Consider the following 15,214-nt stretch of genomic DNA (forward strand, 5'->3'; position numbering starts at 1 on the left):
CCATCCCCACCCACCCCATCCCGGCAGAGCGCTGTATCAGAGAGACCCTGGCGGGAATGACCTCTGCCTCGGGCTCACCATGCCCTCTTCCGCTTGCTCTGCAAAGTTTGATTTGCTCGCCCAGCGACGCTCAGACACGTGCACTAGGCAGGCAGACGGCAAGACGTTCTTGATCACACCCGACATCCAGGAGATGAAACTGATGTTCCAAAGCGGAAAGGGGCCCCGCTAGAGCTTCTTCCAGAGGAGACACTCAGCCGGCCGCACGCTAAGCCTCCTCTCCTGTGCCCCTTGTCACTTTGTGCCTGCACTCCCAGGGACTATTAGAAATGCCAGCAAAGCCGAAAGTGCCCAGTGGTGGGTGACGTCACAGGGACAGGAAAGGGCAGCACGGCGGCGGAGCACAGCGAGCCGGGAGGTCCAGAACTTCCCATAATAAAAGTTAATGAGGCCGGGTTTCAGTAATTCGTGAGCGAGAATTAACCCTGCTGCTGAAACCAGTCCCCGTGGATTTTTAACCGTGAGAATCAGTGAGTCAAAAAGAAGAAAACGCAAACTTGATGCCACAGTTTATCTAGAAAATCTGTTCATAAGCGATTAGCGACTCAGAGGAGAGACAGAGCCCAAGTGACGGCCGTGAGACAGCGGAAGGCAGCGAACCCAGAAGGAGAAACCATCACCAGAACACAAGGCACCCTTTAAAGTCCTTCCGGCCTTCCCAGGGGGGCACTAGTGGTAAAGAACCCGCCTGCCAGTGCAGGAGACATAAGAGATGCGGGTTCGATCCCTGGGTCGGGAAGATCCCCTGGAGGAGGGCATGGCAACCCACTCCAGCATTCTTGCCTGGAGAATCCCATGGACAGAGGGGCCTGGCGGGACACAGTCCATGTTGTCGCAAAGAGTCGGACACGGCTGGAGCGACCTAGCATGCACACGTGCGAAGTCCTACTTTGAAGGTATCTCTCTAGAAGAATCCCATCCCCCTCTTCCTGATTTGAGGGGAATGTTGTTTTTACTTCTCGTTGGTCCCTGGGATCCCCAGATCCAAGAACCACGACCCCACCCCCACCCCGGTCCAGGCCATAAGCAGCCCGGAGTCAGAGTTGGTCCCAGCTGACACATCCTCATACCTGCTCTGGGCGCTTCCCCTGCTCTTGATGAAGCACTTCTACACCATCCTCCCGGGAAGACTAGGAGAGGGGGCAGGAGGAAACAGATGAGGGAGGGGAGCAGAACAGGGACATCTACTGATGTGCAGAGGAGAAAGGGATGCTCTACAGGCAAGCAGATAGCTTGACACGCGAAGGCATGAACCCCAGAAACAAGAGGAGAAACACAGGCTTTGAGGCAACCGCCGCAGGGAGCACTGTCCTTGGAGGACACAGGGAGCTGCCCAGCCTAAGACACGGTCCCTAACCTGCAGCCCCCAGGTCTCAGGCACAAAGCCCCAGAGCCTGTCCAGGGTCAGTGGTCAAGCGTCACCTCCCAAATGTTTGGAAATGTCAATGTCCCCAGAGTTGAGAAATTACCTTTTCTCTCTTTCTTCAAACACTATATATCATAGACTTCAGCAAGACTCTTTGCCACTTGAAAATAAATTTAGAAAGATGGTACATTAGGGTTACACAATCTTGGTGGTTTACCAACAAGGATGAATGAAGTTACATAATCCTGTGTGTGTGTGTGTGTGTGTGTGTGTGTGTGTGTGTGTGTGTGATTAGTCTTCCCAACCTCCAAAACTTGGACTTTAAGGGGCAAGATCTCCCAGGTGTGGCAGAAACCGTGGAAAACTGTTTCTGGTGGGACCTTGGGCAGCCTAGCGCACTTCTCCAAACCAACTCTAGCTGTCCAAGGTGTAGCAGACAAAGAGTCCTTTAGGGCCACTCAGCTCCTGTTGGCAAGGCCAGCCCAAGGATGGAGTAACCTTCTTGCTTTTCTCCAAGTTTAAGAAGTTGACAGACTTGAGCCTGATGGGGGAGGGGAGAAGGTCATGGCAATGACAAGATGACTGGAGTAGTGATCTTGACCATGGCTGCCCCCCAGCCCAGCACTGAGCTCGCACACGCTAGACGTTCACGGGAGAAGATGGAGGCTCTGTGAGGGTTAAGGAGACTGTCCCAAGGTCACAGGGCTGGACAGTGTCAGAGCGGGAACAGACCCCACCCCATCTCCCCCGCCCCATCCTGTCTGATCCCAGAATCCATTCTTGAAGCCAAAACAGGCTGCTGCCACCAGAACCTTACAAGGCAGCTTGTCATCATTTCTGTAGACCCCGAATGTCCCTCTGTAGCCGTGCAGTTATTGAGCATCAACTGGTTGTATGAAAAATGATACTAGCGGCAGTGCTAGTCGCTCAGTGGTGGCCAACTCTGACACCGTGGACTGGGTCACAGTAGCAGCTGTAGGAACCCACTGCAAAACGAAGTGGAGGAAAGAAAGTGCTGTCGTCAAGGTATAGACATGTTCTTGGGCCTGAGTGATTGAGGGAGGGGCAGTCCAGGGTGGCTTTCTGGAGGAAGTGGCATTCGGTACATTCCTAGAGGAACAAACGGGAAACGGAGAGGCAGAAAAAAAGGAGACACCATCCCCACTGGGCAGGGTTGCTAGTGTGAACCCCAAAGGCTAAACCGGAGCATGGCTGCCTCTGGGGACCTTCATCCTCCTCCTGCAGGGACGGAGGATTAAAAATGAACACCTACCAGGGGCTGGGCCCCTGCTAGCCCAGGGAGGAGAGATATCAAAGCCACCTTCCCCATCCCTCAGGGGGGTAGCAGAGACCACACAAGGAGGGCGGGCAGCTCTGCAGGGGCCCACCCCACCCCCACGTCTTTGGCCTCTGAAACCCCCAGTCCCCTCTGTGACGGGAGGACCAGGCTGTGGGTTCAATGAGGTGAACTGTGTTCCAGACTCTGGTCATGCTTGGGCACAAGAGTATTAAACATTCGGCAAGTGGGGGCTCCGGGGAGGAGCTGGACAGGGCGGGCACGCAGCAAGCAGGGGAGGCTCCCTGGAGGAGGTGAGAGCTGAGTGGCCACCAGGAGTCAGCCAGGGGTGGAGCGGGAAGAGGCAGGGAGAGCATTCGTGACTCCAACCTCAGAAGCGTCCCTCTAGGCTGCAAGGTGACCCGCAGCAGGACTACCAAGATCCGAGCCTTTTCTTGAAGGTGGGGGCTGGTGGACGTTCCCTCCCTGCTGTGACACCCCGGCCTCCCTCAAAAGCAGCTCGAGGGGCACTTTCCTCGGATAAAAATAAAACTTGGTGGGGCTCTCCGCAGGAATGGAATACTTTCTTCCTGTGTTTAAATTTCTACGGAAAATCTGACCCGCGTGGCCGCCGCCCGGGCATAAGCGAGCGCACAGCGCTGGTATCTTTCTTGAAGGCGAAGGAAGCCGGCGGGGCGTCCAGGCCCGAGCCGGCGCGGGACCCGCAGGGTGGGCGCTCCTGCACCGCGGCGCGCGGGGCCGGGGCCGGGCCGGGGCCGGGCGACGCGGGCGGCGGGCGGAGCGGGAGGCCCGGCCCCCTGCGAGCCAGCGCGCCCGAACGCCGCCTGTCCGCTTGCAGAGGCCGCCGGGGCCGTGGATGGGGAGGGCGCGCCGCCCGGCGGTCCCGGCGCACAGGCGGCCGCGATGAGGGTCAACGAGAAGTACTCGACGCTCCCGGCCGAGGACCGCAGCGTCCACATCATCAACATCTGCGCCATCGAGGATATCGGCTACCTGCCGTCCGAGGGCACGGTGAGTGAGGGCGGCTGCCAGCCGCGATCGCCAGGGAAGGCCGCGCACCTGCGCCGCGCCCGGGGCGGGCGGGCGGGACGGGAGGCGCCGGGTCCGCGGGGCGCTAGGCGCTTCGGGGGCGCCCAGCGGCGCACGTGAGCCCGGCCGCAGGCACGCGCCCACCCACCCCGCCCCGACCCCGGCCGCGAGTCCCCGCTCGCAGCCGCTTCGCCCCCAGCTCGAGCGTGAGCCCGCTAGGGCCCCGGGAGGGACGCTTCCTTCCCGCTGGTGCCGATTTGGGGCAACGCGTGGGGGTGGGGAAGCCGCCTCGCCCGGGGAGGGCGGCAGCCTCCAGGCGCCACCGCGCCGTCCGCCTCGGGCCACAGCCTCGCGCCTCCGTGCGGGGTGCCCGGCCTGGGAGCTCCACACGCCCCGGGCAGCAGGCGCCAGGGCCGGTCGGTCTTTCCACGTTGGCCCGTCTCCCCAAACCCCGCGTTTGCGCCTGGCCTGGATGATAGCCAGGCCGCGTGGGCCAGCACCTACCCTACCCGACTAGGTGACCACGAGACCCTAGCGGGTCTCGTCTGATCCCAGGTCAGAATTCGCCCATGAGGGTTTTGGCTTAAAGTTGGAACAAAGTTTGCCAGATGAGGGAAGGGCTGAGACCAGTGCCTCAGCCAGGGAGCCCCGCTGACTCTGCTGGCTCTGGGGCCAGAAAATAGACTCCCCTGTCTCCCCCCTTCCCCCAAGCACCGCCCGGGCCCCTCCCCAGGAGATGCGGAAGCCCCAGCTGCCCTGTTCTGCTCTGACCAAGCCCAGGGTTATCCCTGCCTGCCTCAGTAGCCTCTGCCCGAGTCGGTGGGGGCGTCCAGGGAGGTGCCGGTGGCATGTGTGCCAGGAAAGGCAGAGACCCCCAGCCTCAGATCACAGCCGGGCTCCCATGGGCTGTGGGGCGTCTTTCACAGCTGGGCCTGCCCCAAAATGCTGGGAGTGTTAGGGACCGCTGTTGGTGGTGGCCTTGAAAGCTTAGGGGTTAGAGCTTCAGCCCACACTGTGTGTGTCTGCTGTGTGCCGGGCCCTGTGGGATCCTGGGCACCCCCAGAGGGGACGAGACAGGGGACCCTGCCCAGCTGGGGCTCAAGGAGCAGTAGTGGAGGTTACCCAGGACAGCAACAAGGGACGCTTCCAGGGCGGTGGGCCAGTCTCTGTGTGTTAACTCATTTTGCTCTCTCAGTAGCTATGGAGGTAGGTATTGCTCCTGCAGATGCAAAGTGGGGGCCGGAGGGGGGCAGATGACTGTCTGGTGTCACTCACCAGCTGGGAGGTGAGCTTGGAAGAGCCAAGACACAGAGGCGGGTTTCCACGGACAGCCTGCTGGAGGGACGGACATTCTGGAGGAGAGGGGCCCGGTTATATCCATAATTGGGCGGGGTGGGGCCTTCAGCACAAAGAAATGGCATATATGAAGACTCACAGGTGGGAAGGAGGGGTGCACGGGTTAGGAGGCATGAGATAGGGGTGGCAGCCAAGATAATGAAGAGAAACAGACATTCCAGAGGTTGACCAGATTCAACTTGAGAGAGACAGGTTGTGAAATGAAAAATGGAGCTCTTAACAGATGGCTCCTGGGCTCTGGAGCTTTACTAAAGGGACCCATGGCCCACCCCCATCTAGAACTCCCCTCTCCACTCCCCCCAAACCACAAAGTCTGCAGAGAGGCCACTCGGCCCTTCCCTCAAGGTCTCTACCATCGAGAAACAAGTAGATAAGCCCAGAGGAGACTGGTGAGTCTTCTTTGCACATAGCTCTTACTATGGGGAGGTTCCAGGTATGATGGGCTTGAAGGGCTGTGAATCGGGGCACATGGCCACAGGAAGGCGGGCTGAGCAGTGTCCCACCGGAGAGAGAGGGCCTCAGGGAGGCTGGACACAGCGGCTCCAGGAGCCGGGGGCCTGTCCGTGCTGCTGGGCAGGCCCTGTGCCAGAGAGAGCCTCCCAGGGCATCCCCAAGACTGCTCATGCCAATGATTGTTGTTCATTCACTACCCTGAGTCACCCAGCGAAGGCGGCTCCATGCAGATGAAGCCCAGAGGGTGTGGACTGCCTTTCAGAAAGTCCCCATCCGGTTCCCAGACTTGCATCCCATACTGGGGGTGTCAACGTCATTTACATGGGCCATCAGAATAAGCCCTGCCCCAGCCTCCTTGTCTGTGCCTTTCCTCATTCTCATTCCCAAGTTCAAGGGTGAAGGTCATTTCCTTGTTCCTATAGAAAGAGGTATAAGAGATAACTCAAAAGTTAGAGCCCAGATTGGTGGGTGCAACTCATTTCATGAAGTTTTCTTTGTGTTAATCTTTGAGTGTTTCTACTTTCTTCTTCACACTGTGGGCTGTCAGTGGCCTTGAATCTATGTCTCAACAAGCCCAGACACCCCGGAGACAGGCTGGCATTTGCCTGCTTGCGAGATAAGAGCGCGTCCTCTTTATCTGCTGTTGGAGACAATCTGTTTATGGATCACGGAATTAGCCCATTAATCATAAGTTAATATGCAATGCGAGTAATTTAATTTAAAATTTTTTCGAGTAAAAGTGTTTCAGAGTGATGTTCAGATTGGAGTTGAAATTCAGAGAGTCCCAAGATGGAAAGAAATTTTGCAGGTCACTGATTTCATTTTCCCCATTTTTGGAAAAAATGAATATAGCAGGTTCTCTTAGAATGATCCTTGAGACATGCCCTGACTTGGTCTATCGCACACAAATGAGTGAATTCAGTTCCTGGAGCTCCAACTCCAGGTAAGAAGCCAAATGAAAGAATGCGCTGGGTTCTGGGTATAGAGAACAGGCTTGTGGTTGTCAAGGGGGAGGGGAAGGACGGAGTGGGAGACTGGGGTTAGCAGACACAGGTTTTTAACAGCAAGGTCCTACTGTAGAGCACAGGGAACTATGCCCATATCCTGTGACAAACCCTAATGGAAAACAGTATTTTGCAAAAAGACTGTATCTATGCATAACTGAATCACTTTGTTGTGCAGCAGAAATTAACACAGCCTTGTAGATCGGCTATACTGCAATAAAAAAATAAGTATAAAGAAAGAATACACGGGCCCCAGTGCAGCAACCAATGTGTGGATTCAGGGCTCCACTCTCCTCCTCTGTCCTGTTCTGAGAGTTTGGAGAGGCAGGTAGACTGCCCTCTCCCTGTCCCTGGTGCTTGGGTCAGGGCACACTTACTGTGAAGGGGAACTTTGGCCCCTGGCCTCTTCTCCTGTCCCCTCAAGGAGCCATCTTTCTACCTTCCTTGGACTTCCCTGGTGACTCAGAGGGTAAAGAATCTGCCTGCAATGCAGGAGGCCCAGGTTCTATCCCTGGGTCGGGAAGATCCCCTGGAGAAGGGAATGGCCACCCACTCCAGTCTTCTTGCCTGGAGAATCCCATGGTCAGAGGAGCCTGGCTGGCTACAGTCCAGGGGTCCCAAAGAGTCAGACATGACTGAGCAACTAACACTTTCACTTTTCTTTCTGGGGCAGCTCAGGGGTTCATCTTCAAAATCCATTCAGTTCTCCCATCACACTCAGTCCTCACAAGCATCCCACGACCTCAGTCGAGATGTTTTTGTCCCCATTTTGCAGATGGAAAAACTGAGTCTTAGAGCTTGGGAGTCGGGGTGTAGTGTCTAAACTCTGGTCTGACTGGGTCTCAGCTTCCATATGTTTGATCTGGTGGCCCCTACCAGTAGCAATGCGCAAAACCCATGTCTGCGTCATTCATTCACACACGCATACATTCATTCCAGAACCGTGCACTTAGTGCCGAGCATTTAAAAAGACAGGGAGGAGGGGATGAGGCGTCCTGACTCCCGTGGGGGTCGGTGAGGGAGGAGACTGGGGAGGATGGTGCAGGCAGGAGACAGGATGAGCACTCCCACCCTCGGACACTGCACACAGCCTCTGGGTCAGCTCAGAGGATCTGAGTTGCCTGTTTGGAAAATAAGGAGGAACCCCTTGTAGAGATGCTGGGAGTCTGGTGTGCCCAGGATGCTGGCAGCAGGCCGTGTGCCCTTCAGCACTGCCTGCCTGGAGCCTGCGTGTCCACCTGGCTCTGACCGCCTCCCACGCGCTCACCCTGCCCGCGGGCAGCAGCTTCATTCCTGAGCACTGGCCAGTGTCTTCAATCTTCCCTGGGCGGCCTTCTGGCTTTTCTGCCCACCCCCTTTGCAAGGAGAGGAACCCCTTCTCTGCCAGCTATCCGTGACAGTGCATTTCTTTGCCCCTCTTGGGATATCCAGGGGAATGAGCACCTGCCGTCGGCACCGGCATGGGGGGCTGGGAGATGGGATGGCCTCCGGGTGCCTGTCCCAAGAGTTAGAGGGAGGGTCCACCCAGACCTGGTGCTCTTTAACTCAGCGAGTCCTCCCGGCTGCTGGTGGGGGCAGCTTCTGTTATCCACCCATTTTACAGAGCTGGAAACCGAAGCCCAAAGCAGGTAGAGTGTCCCGAGGGCTCATAGCTGGAGAGGGACCAAGCCTGGACGTACCTGAGGGCTCTCGTTGCCCCCAACCCCCCTCCACCCTGAGCTTCCCTTCCCTGTGGTTCTGGGAGCAGGGGGCTGGGAACCGTGGCTCAGCTGGGCGGCTGCACTGACACTAACAGTGTCCAGTGGAGCAGCCTGTGAGGGGTCAGCAAGGGCAGCGAGGGCTGACCGCTGCACTCGCCAGAGCCGCAACTTCCTCCAGATCCAGTAACTCTGATTACAGCCCTCGAGCAGGGGCTGCATGAGAGGGTGGAGCTGTGCTGGGAAGGAGTGTCACCCCAGGTCCCTGGTGCTGTTGGGTGGGGGTCCTGGGTGCAGCCAGGACTCCAGGCTGGATGCAGCCCGCCCGCACTGTCGCCTCAGGCGCCCCTCACCAGGCCTCAGTTTCCCCAACAAACAGAGGTGAACAACTTTCTCCCGCCTGTCCCCCATGACCCACCAAAGATGCTGGGGTGATCCATGGTCTCTGTCCTTGGCTGGGGGAGGGGAGACGGGCCTCCTTCCGCCCCCCAGCCCCCCAGCCTTCCTGGCACGGGCTGTGGACCCGGCCTCTCAGCCCCAGCCCAGCTCCAAGGACTCTGAATGGTGCAAAGTGAGCCCTCTTCCCGGCATGATTTTATTTATTTTCTCTTATTTCCGAGACCAGCTTGCTGGGGAACCTAAGACCCTCGACAACCATCTGACTCCCGCAGGAGTTTGAGAGCCAGGTGTGATTTTCCACAGAAGCCACGCACTATGGTGCCCGTGGGGGTGCCTGGACTTTGAGCCCGGCCCCCCAGGCTCCATCTCCTTGGCCCCCTGGACAGGCAGAGGGGGAAACTGAGGCAGGACTGCAGGTGCAGCTCCCCAGACCCCTGATGCCATCTCTACCACCTCTGCCCTCGCTCTGGCCCCTGAGACCCCCCGCTGAACCCAAATTCTTGACTCGGGGTCTGGCAGTCCATCTGGGAGAACCTCAACTAACAGAGCAGGTGCCTGGCCCCTGACCGCACATTAGTGGCAGAGCCAGGCCAGGCGAGGGCCGGCGGTCACCTCGACATGCCGTCACCAAGCTTACTAGCCATCGGAGTCACGACGAGCAGACGCAGTCTGCTCCACTCCACCCGGGACCCTGTGTGACAGGAGCACCCCCGAGGGGTTGGCCCTGCAGACTCCACACCCTGTTCGAGCCGCTGGTCCTCCCCAGGCAGCCCACCCTCCTCCTCCGCAAAGCTGGGATGCCCTCGCGCGAGAGCATCCAGGGTTGGCATCCGCAAGTGCTGTGAGCAGGGACGGCTCCTCTTGAATGCCAGGCCCTGGGAGGCAGGGCCTTCTGCAGTGTGCTCAGGCGTCTGGGCCCCTGCCATCAGAAGGCGGCAGTGGAGAGGGTGGGCAGGGTGGGGTGGCGGGCGGTCGGGTGGCCGGTGGCTGGCCCCTCCGCGGGCCCGTTCCCAAGCCCCTGACGGCGAGCGGCTGTCTCCTCCCCACAGCTGCTGAACTCCTTGTCTGTGGACCCGGACGCCGAGTGCAAGTACGGCCTGTACTTCCGCGACGGCAAGCGCAAGGTGGACTATGTCCTGGTGTACCACCACAAGAGGGCCTCGGGCGGCAGGACGCTGGCCAGGAGGGCCCAGCACGGCGACGCGGGCCCAGCCGCCCGCAGCGCCCGGCAGGACCAGCCCCTGCCTGGGAAGGCGGGCCCCCTGGGCGCGGGCGAGCCCGAGCCGCCGCTGGACTACCACGAAGATGACAAGCGCTTCCGCCGGGAGGAGTACGAGGGCAACCTGGTGGAGGCCGGCCTGGAGCTGGAGCGGGACGAGGACGTAAGTGTCCGCGCTCCTGAACGGGCGGGGGCGGGCGGGCCGGCGGCCTCCGGGAGGCCCCACCTTCAGCTGCTCTCAGAAGAGGGCCGGTGCTGACACCCTCCTGGTTGAGTGGAGAGAGCCCAAAGAGGAGGGGCTGCCCCAGAGGAGGGGCTGGGCTTCTCCGCCCTGACCGGTGGGGTCATTTCCTGCTCGGGTCAGTTCCTCCCCTGGGAAGCTGGGCAGAGGACGAAGCTCTCCCGGGAGCCTCCCTGGAGCTCGATGTCGGCTTCTCAGGGCCTTGGTTTCTCAACTTGTCGAGTGAGGAGGTTGGCCAGTCTGATCCCCCGCGGGCCCTGGTGCGCTGGACTCGGAGACCATCACACTGGTTTCCGGAGCTCCTCCCTGCTCCTCCCTTGGCAAAGCCGGAGAGTCTTTCTCAGGGGACGTTTCCCGGGCAAAGCAGAAGGTCACCTCACCTGGCCTGCAGGCCGCCCTGGTGACGGAAAAGCGCGGCAGTGTGGAGATGACCTTGGTGACGCTGGAGACCATCAGTCGGCCCCCTCGGCTTCTCGGCAGACTTGCTGGTGCTCGAGCACCGTCCGCTTACCTCTCTGTGCATGAGGGGGTGGGGGCCCTCCTTCCGTGAACACTGAGGGTCAGGCCCCCAGCCCGAGGAACTGTCACTGTGCAGGTTAACCAAGAATCAGACGAAGTCTCTACAGCATGTTCAGAGCAGAGAACACAGTCAGTAGGCTGACTTGGGGAGCCATGAGTCCATTGAGAATGTTCCAAACAGAAGGTGGTGTTAGTTTGCTATTTTATTTGATAAGTACCACCCAATCCTTAAACGGTGAACGCTTTGGGTCTGGTGATGAGAAGGTTTTCGCGGTACTCAGACTAGTGACCGGGGAGCGGGTATGAACACTCTTTCATACTTTGATGCTACTTCGAATGAAAGCAACCAAGCATGCTTAACGGCCCTCGTTCCACCTTGACCCCGAGGTCGAGGCCTCTTGTGCTCAGCAGGGACCACCCCTCTGATGGGGCTTTGGTTACCTGGCAGGTCTCGGTGAGTTCAGCTGTAGGGTTGGTTCCCACTGGAGCTGTGAGGATATGAGGGACTTAAAACATTCTGGTTGTCAGGATGCAAAGGATGGATTCTGACTGGGTGGCCGAGAGCCTGCCTTTCTGATTCTGAAGGCAGCAGCCACAGACAGGCATACTCTGGTCCTTCAGGGTTTTCTGTCACGCTTTGGCTTAGACCTGAGCTGGGGCCACTCAAGAGAGAGGACAGTCATTCACACTGGCTTTTCCCAGTCCCACCCAGCCAGCCCCGCGGCCTTTTGTTGGAACAATGCGGCTACTATAGAGGCTTGATTTCAGCGTGTCCTTTATAACTGGAGGAACCAGTGGCCTCCGTCAGAGGCAGGAGAGGCCAGAGGGAGGCTGCTAGTGGAGCCTGTCCCTGGAACTGTGATCCTGGGTGCGGTGTGATGGGCGCCTTTTCTGTTCACCAGGGATTCATTGTCTGTCTCTGCCACTTTTTCCTGACTACGACTTTAAAATCTCAAGTTTGAAAGGACCCCCTACCCCAGGGTCCAACAATTCACACCTTCCTCGCCAGATACCAGACCTTCTGCCTGTCCTTCGCAAGACATAAAGCTTCAGGCCATTGTACGGTTGCACTCATTTCGCATACTAGCAAGGTAACGCTCAAAATCCTTCAAGCTGGGCTTCAGTGGTATATGAACTGAGAACTTCCAGATGTACAAGCTGGATTTAGAAAAGTCAGAGGAACCAGAAATCAAATGGCAACATCTCTTGGGTCATAGAGAAAGCAAGGAAATCCTGGGAAAACATCTACTTCTGCTTCATTGACTACACTAAAGCCTTTGACTGTGTGCATCACAACAAACTGTGGAAAATTCTTTAAGAGATAGGAACACTTTACCTGCCTCCTGAGAAATCTGCATGCAGATCAGGAACCAACAGTCAGAACTGGATATGAAACAACAGACTGGTTGAAAACGAAAAAAGGAGTTCATCAAGGCTGTATATTGTCACCCTGCTTATTTAACTTATATCAGAGTATGTCATGTCAAATGCCAGGCTAGATGAATCCCAAGCTGGAATCAAGATTTCTGGGAGAAATACCAATAACCTCAGATAGGCAGATGATACCTCTCTAATGGCAAAAAGTGAAGAGGAACTAAAGATCCTCTTGATGAGGGTGAAAGAGGATAGTGAAAAAGCTAGCTTAAAACTCAGCATTCAGAACACTAGGATCATAGCATCTGGTCCCAGTATTTCATGGCAAATAAATGGTAGATGGGGAAAAAGTGGAAACAGTGACAGATTTTATTTCCAAAATCACTGTGGATGGTGACTGCAGCCATGAAATTAAAAGACGCTTGCTCCTTGGAAGGAAAGCTATGACAAACCTAGACAACGTATTAAAAAGCAGAGACTTTGCCAACAAAGGTCTGTACAAGTCAAAGCTATGATTTTTCCAGTAATCATGTACGGATGTGAGAGATGAACCACAAAGAAGGCTGAGCACCAAAGAATTGATGCTTTCAGATTGTGGTACTGGAGAAGACTGTTAAGAGTCCCTTGGACAGTAAGGAGATCAAACCAGTCATTCCTAAAGGCAGTCAACCCTGAATACTCATTGGAAGGGCTGATGCTGAAGCTGAAGCTCCAGTACTTTGGCCACCTGATGTGAAGAGCCAACTCATTGGAAAAGACCCTGATGCTGGGAAGGACTGAGGACAGGAGGAGAAGGGGACGACAGAGGATGAGGTGATTGGATGGCATCACCAACTCAATGGACATGAGTTTGAGCAAGCTCCGGGAGATGGTGATGGACAGGGAAGCCTGCCGTGCTACGGTCCATGGGGTCACAGAGAATCAGACAAAGTTTGATGACTGAGCAACAGCGACAACAAAGCTTCACCATTTGTCAGAGATAACAAGAGTGTTTACATGACTGTGTGCATGTTCAGTTGCTCTTTCATGTCCAACTCTTTGCAGCCCTGTTGACTGTAGCCCCCAGGCTCCTCTCTTCGCGGAATTTTTCAGGCAAGAATACTGAAATGGTTTGCCATTTCCTCCTCCAGGGGATCTTGCCTACCCAGGGATTGAACTCAGGTCTCCTTCATCTCTTAAATTGGCTGGCGGGTTCTTTTCTGCTGAGCCACCTGGGAAACAAGCCATTACATCACTGGTTTATCCTAAAGTACTTCACTTAGAGTCTGGCACTCGGGAAATTCTCACTGGTGATATGAATATTCAGCTATATATCATTATTGCTCATATGAAAATGGAATGGCCATGCTCACAAAGGAGAAAGAAGAGCCTTTCCAAGTCCAATTAAATCCTTTGCCACACATATCTTTTTATTTTTTTATTTTTTGGTTTTTTTCTTTCTTTCTTTCTTTCTTTTTTTTTAAATTTTAAACTCTTTAATTCTTACATGCGTTCCCAAACATGAACCCCCCTCCCACCTCCCTCCCCATAACATCTCTCTGGGTCATCCCCATGCACCAGCCCCAAGCATGCTGTATCCTGCATCAGACATAGACTGGCGATTCGATTCTTACATGATAGTATACATGTTAGAATGCCATTCTCCCAAATCATCCCACCCTCTCCCTCTCTCTCTGAGTCCAAAAGTCCCGTTATACACATCTGTGTCTTTTTTGCTGTCTTGCATACAGGGTTGTCATTGCCATCTTTCTAAATTCCATATATATGTGTTAGTATACTATATTGGTGTTTTTCTTTCTGGCTTACTTTACTCTGTATAATCGGCTCCAGTTTCATCCATCTCATCAGAACTGATTCAAATGAATTCTTTTTAACGGCTGAGTAATATTCCATTGTATATATGTACCACAGCTTTCTTATCCATTCATCTGCTGATGGACATCTAGGTTGTTTCCATGTCCTGGCTATTATAAACAGTGCTGCGATGAACATTGGGGTACATGTGTCTCTTTCAATTCTGGTTTCCTCGGTGTGTATGCCCAGCAGTGGGATTGCTGGGTCATAAGGTAGTTCTATTTGCAATTTTTTAAGGAATCTCCACACTGTTCTCCATAGTGGCTGTACTAGTTTGCATTCCCACCAACAGTGTAGGAGGGTTCCCTTTTCTCCACACCCTCTCCAGCATTTATTGCTTGCAGATTTTTGGATCGCAGCCATTCTGACTGGTGTGAAGTGGTACCTCATTGTGGTTTTGATTTGCATTTCTCTAATAATGAGTGATGTTGAGCATCTTTTCATGTGTTTGTTAGCCATCTGTATGTCTTCTTTGGAGAAATGTCTATTTAGTTCTTTGGCCCATTTTTTTATTGGGTCGTTTATTTTTCTGGAATTGAGCTGCACAAGTTGCTTATATATTTTTGAGATTAGTTGTTTGTCAGTTGCTTCATTTGCTATTATTTTCTCCCATTCAGAAGGCTGTCTTTTCACCTTGCTTATATTTTCCTTTGTTGTGCAGAAGCTTTTAATTTTAATTAGATCCCATTTGTTTATTTTTGCTTTTATTTCCAGAATTCTGGGAGGTGGATCATAGAGGATCCTGCTGTGATTTATGTCTGAGAGTGTTTTGCCTATGTTCTCCTCTAGGAGTTTTATAGTTTCTGGTCTTACATTTAGATCTTTAATCCATTTTGAGTTTATTTTTGTGTGCGGTGTTAGAAAGTGATCTAGTTTCATTCTTCTACAAGTGGTTAACCAGTTTTCCCAGCACCACTTGTTAAAGAGATTGTCTTTACTCCATTGTATATTCTTGCCTCCTTTGTCAAAGATAAGGTGTCCATATGTGTGTGGATTTATCTCTGGGCTTTCTATTTTGTTCCATTGATCTATATGTCTGTCTTTGTGCCAGTACCATACTGTTTTGATGACTGTGGCTTTGTAGTAGAGCCTGAAGTCAGGCAAGTTGATTCCTCCAGTTCCATTCTTCTTTCTCAAGATTGCTTTGGCAATTCGAGGTTTTTGTATTTCCATACAAATCTTGAAATTATTTGTTCTAGTTCTGTGAAAAATATGGCTGGTAGCTTTATAGGGATTGCATTGAATTTGTAAATTGCTTTGGGTAGTATACTCATTTTCACTATATTGATTCTTCCGATCCATGAACATGGTATATTTCTCCCTCTATTAGTGTCCTCTTTGATTTC

General features: G+C 54.5%; 1 protein-coding gene across 12 annotated transcripts in view; it reads left to right on the forward strand.

Moving 5' to 3' along the window:
- The window catches only part of ANO1 (anoctamin 1), a 192,726-nt gene that overhangs the window by 88,575 nt on the left and 88,937 nt on the right, over positions 1-15,214 (forward strand). For 11 of the 12 annotated variants that reach the window (XM_042238202.1, XM_060404121.1, XM_027959873.3 and 8 more), the window contains exons 2-3: positions 3,562-3,734; positions 9,711-10,043. In XM_042238202.1, coding sequence (XP_042094136.1) covers positions 3,562-3,734; positions 9,711-10,043 — 506 coding nt within the window. Of the gene's footprint in view, positions 1-3,095; positions 3,164-3,561; positions 3,735-9,710; positions 10,044-15,214 lie in introns of those variants that run through there. The other variant, XM_027959872.3, reaches the window with a different exon arrangement.

This window comes from Ovis aries, chromosome 21 (genome assembly GCF_016772045.2).
Source record: "Ovis aries strain OAR_USU_Benz2616 breed Rambouillet chromosome 21, ARS-UI_Ramb_v3.0, whole genome shotgun sequence".
In the NCBI taxonomy this organism is placed as follows: Eukaryota; Metazoa; Chordata; class Mammalia; order Artiodactyla; family Bovidae; genus Ovis; species Ovis aries.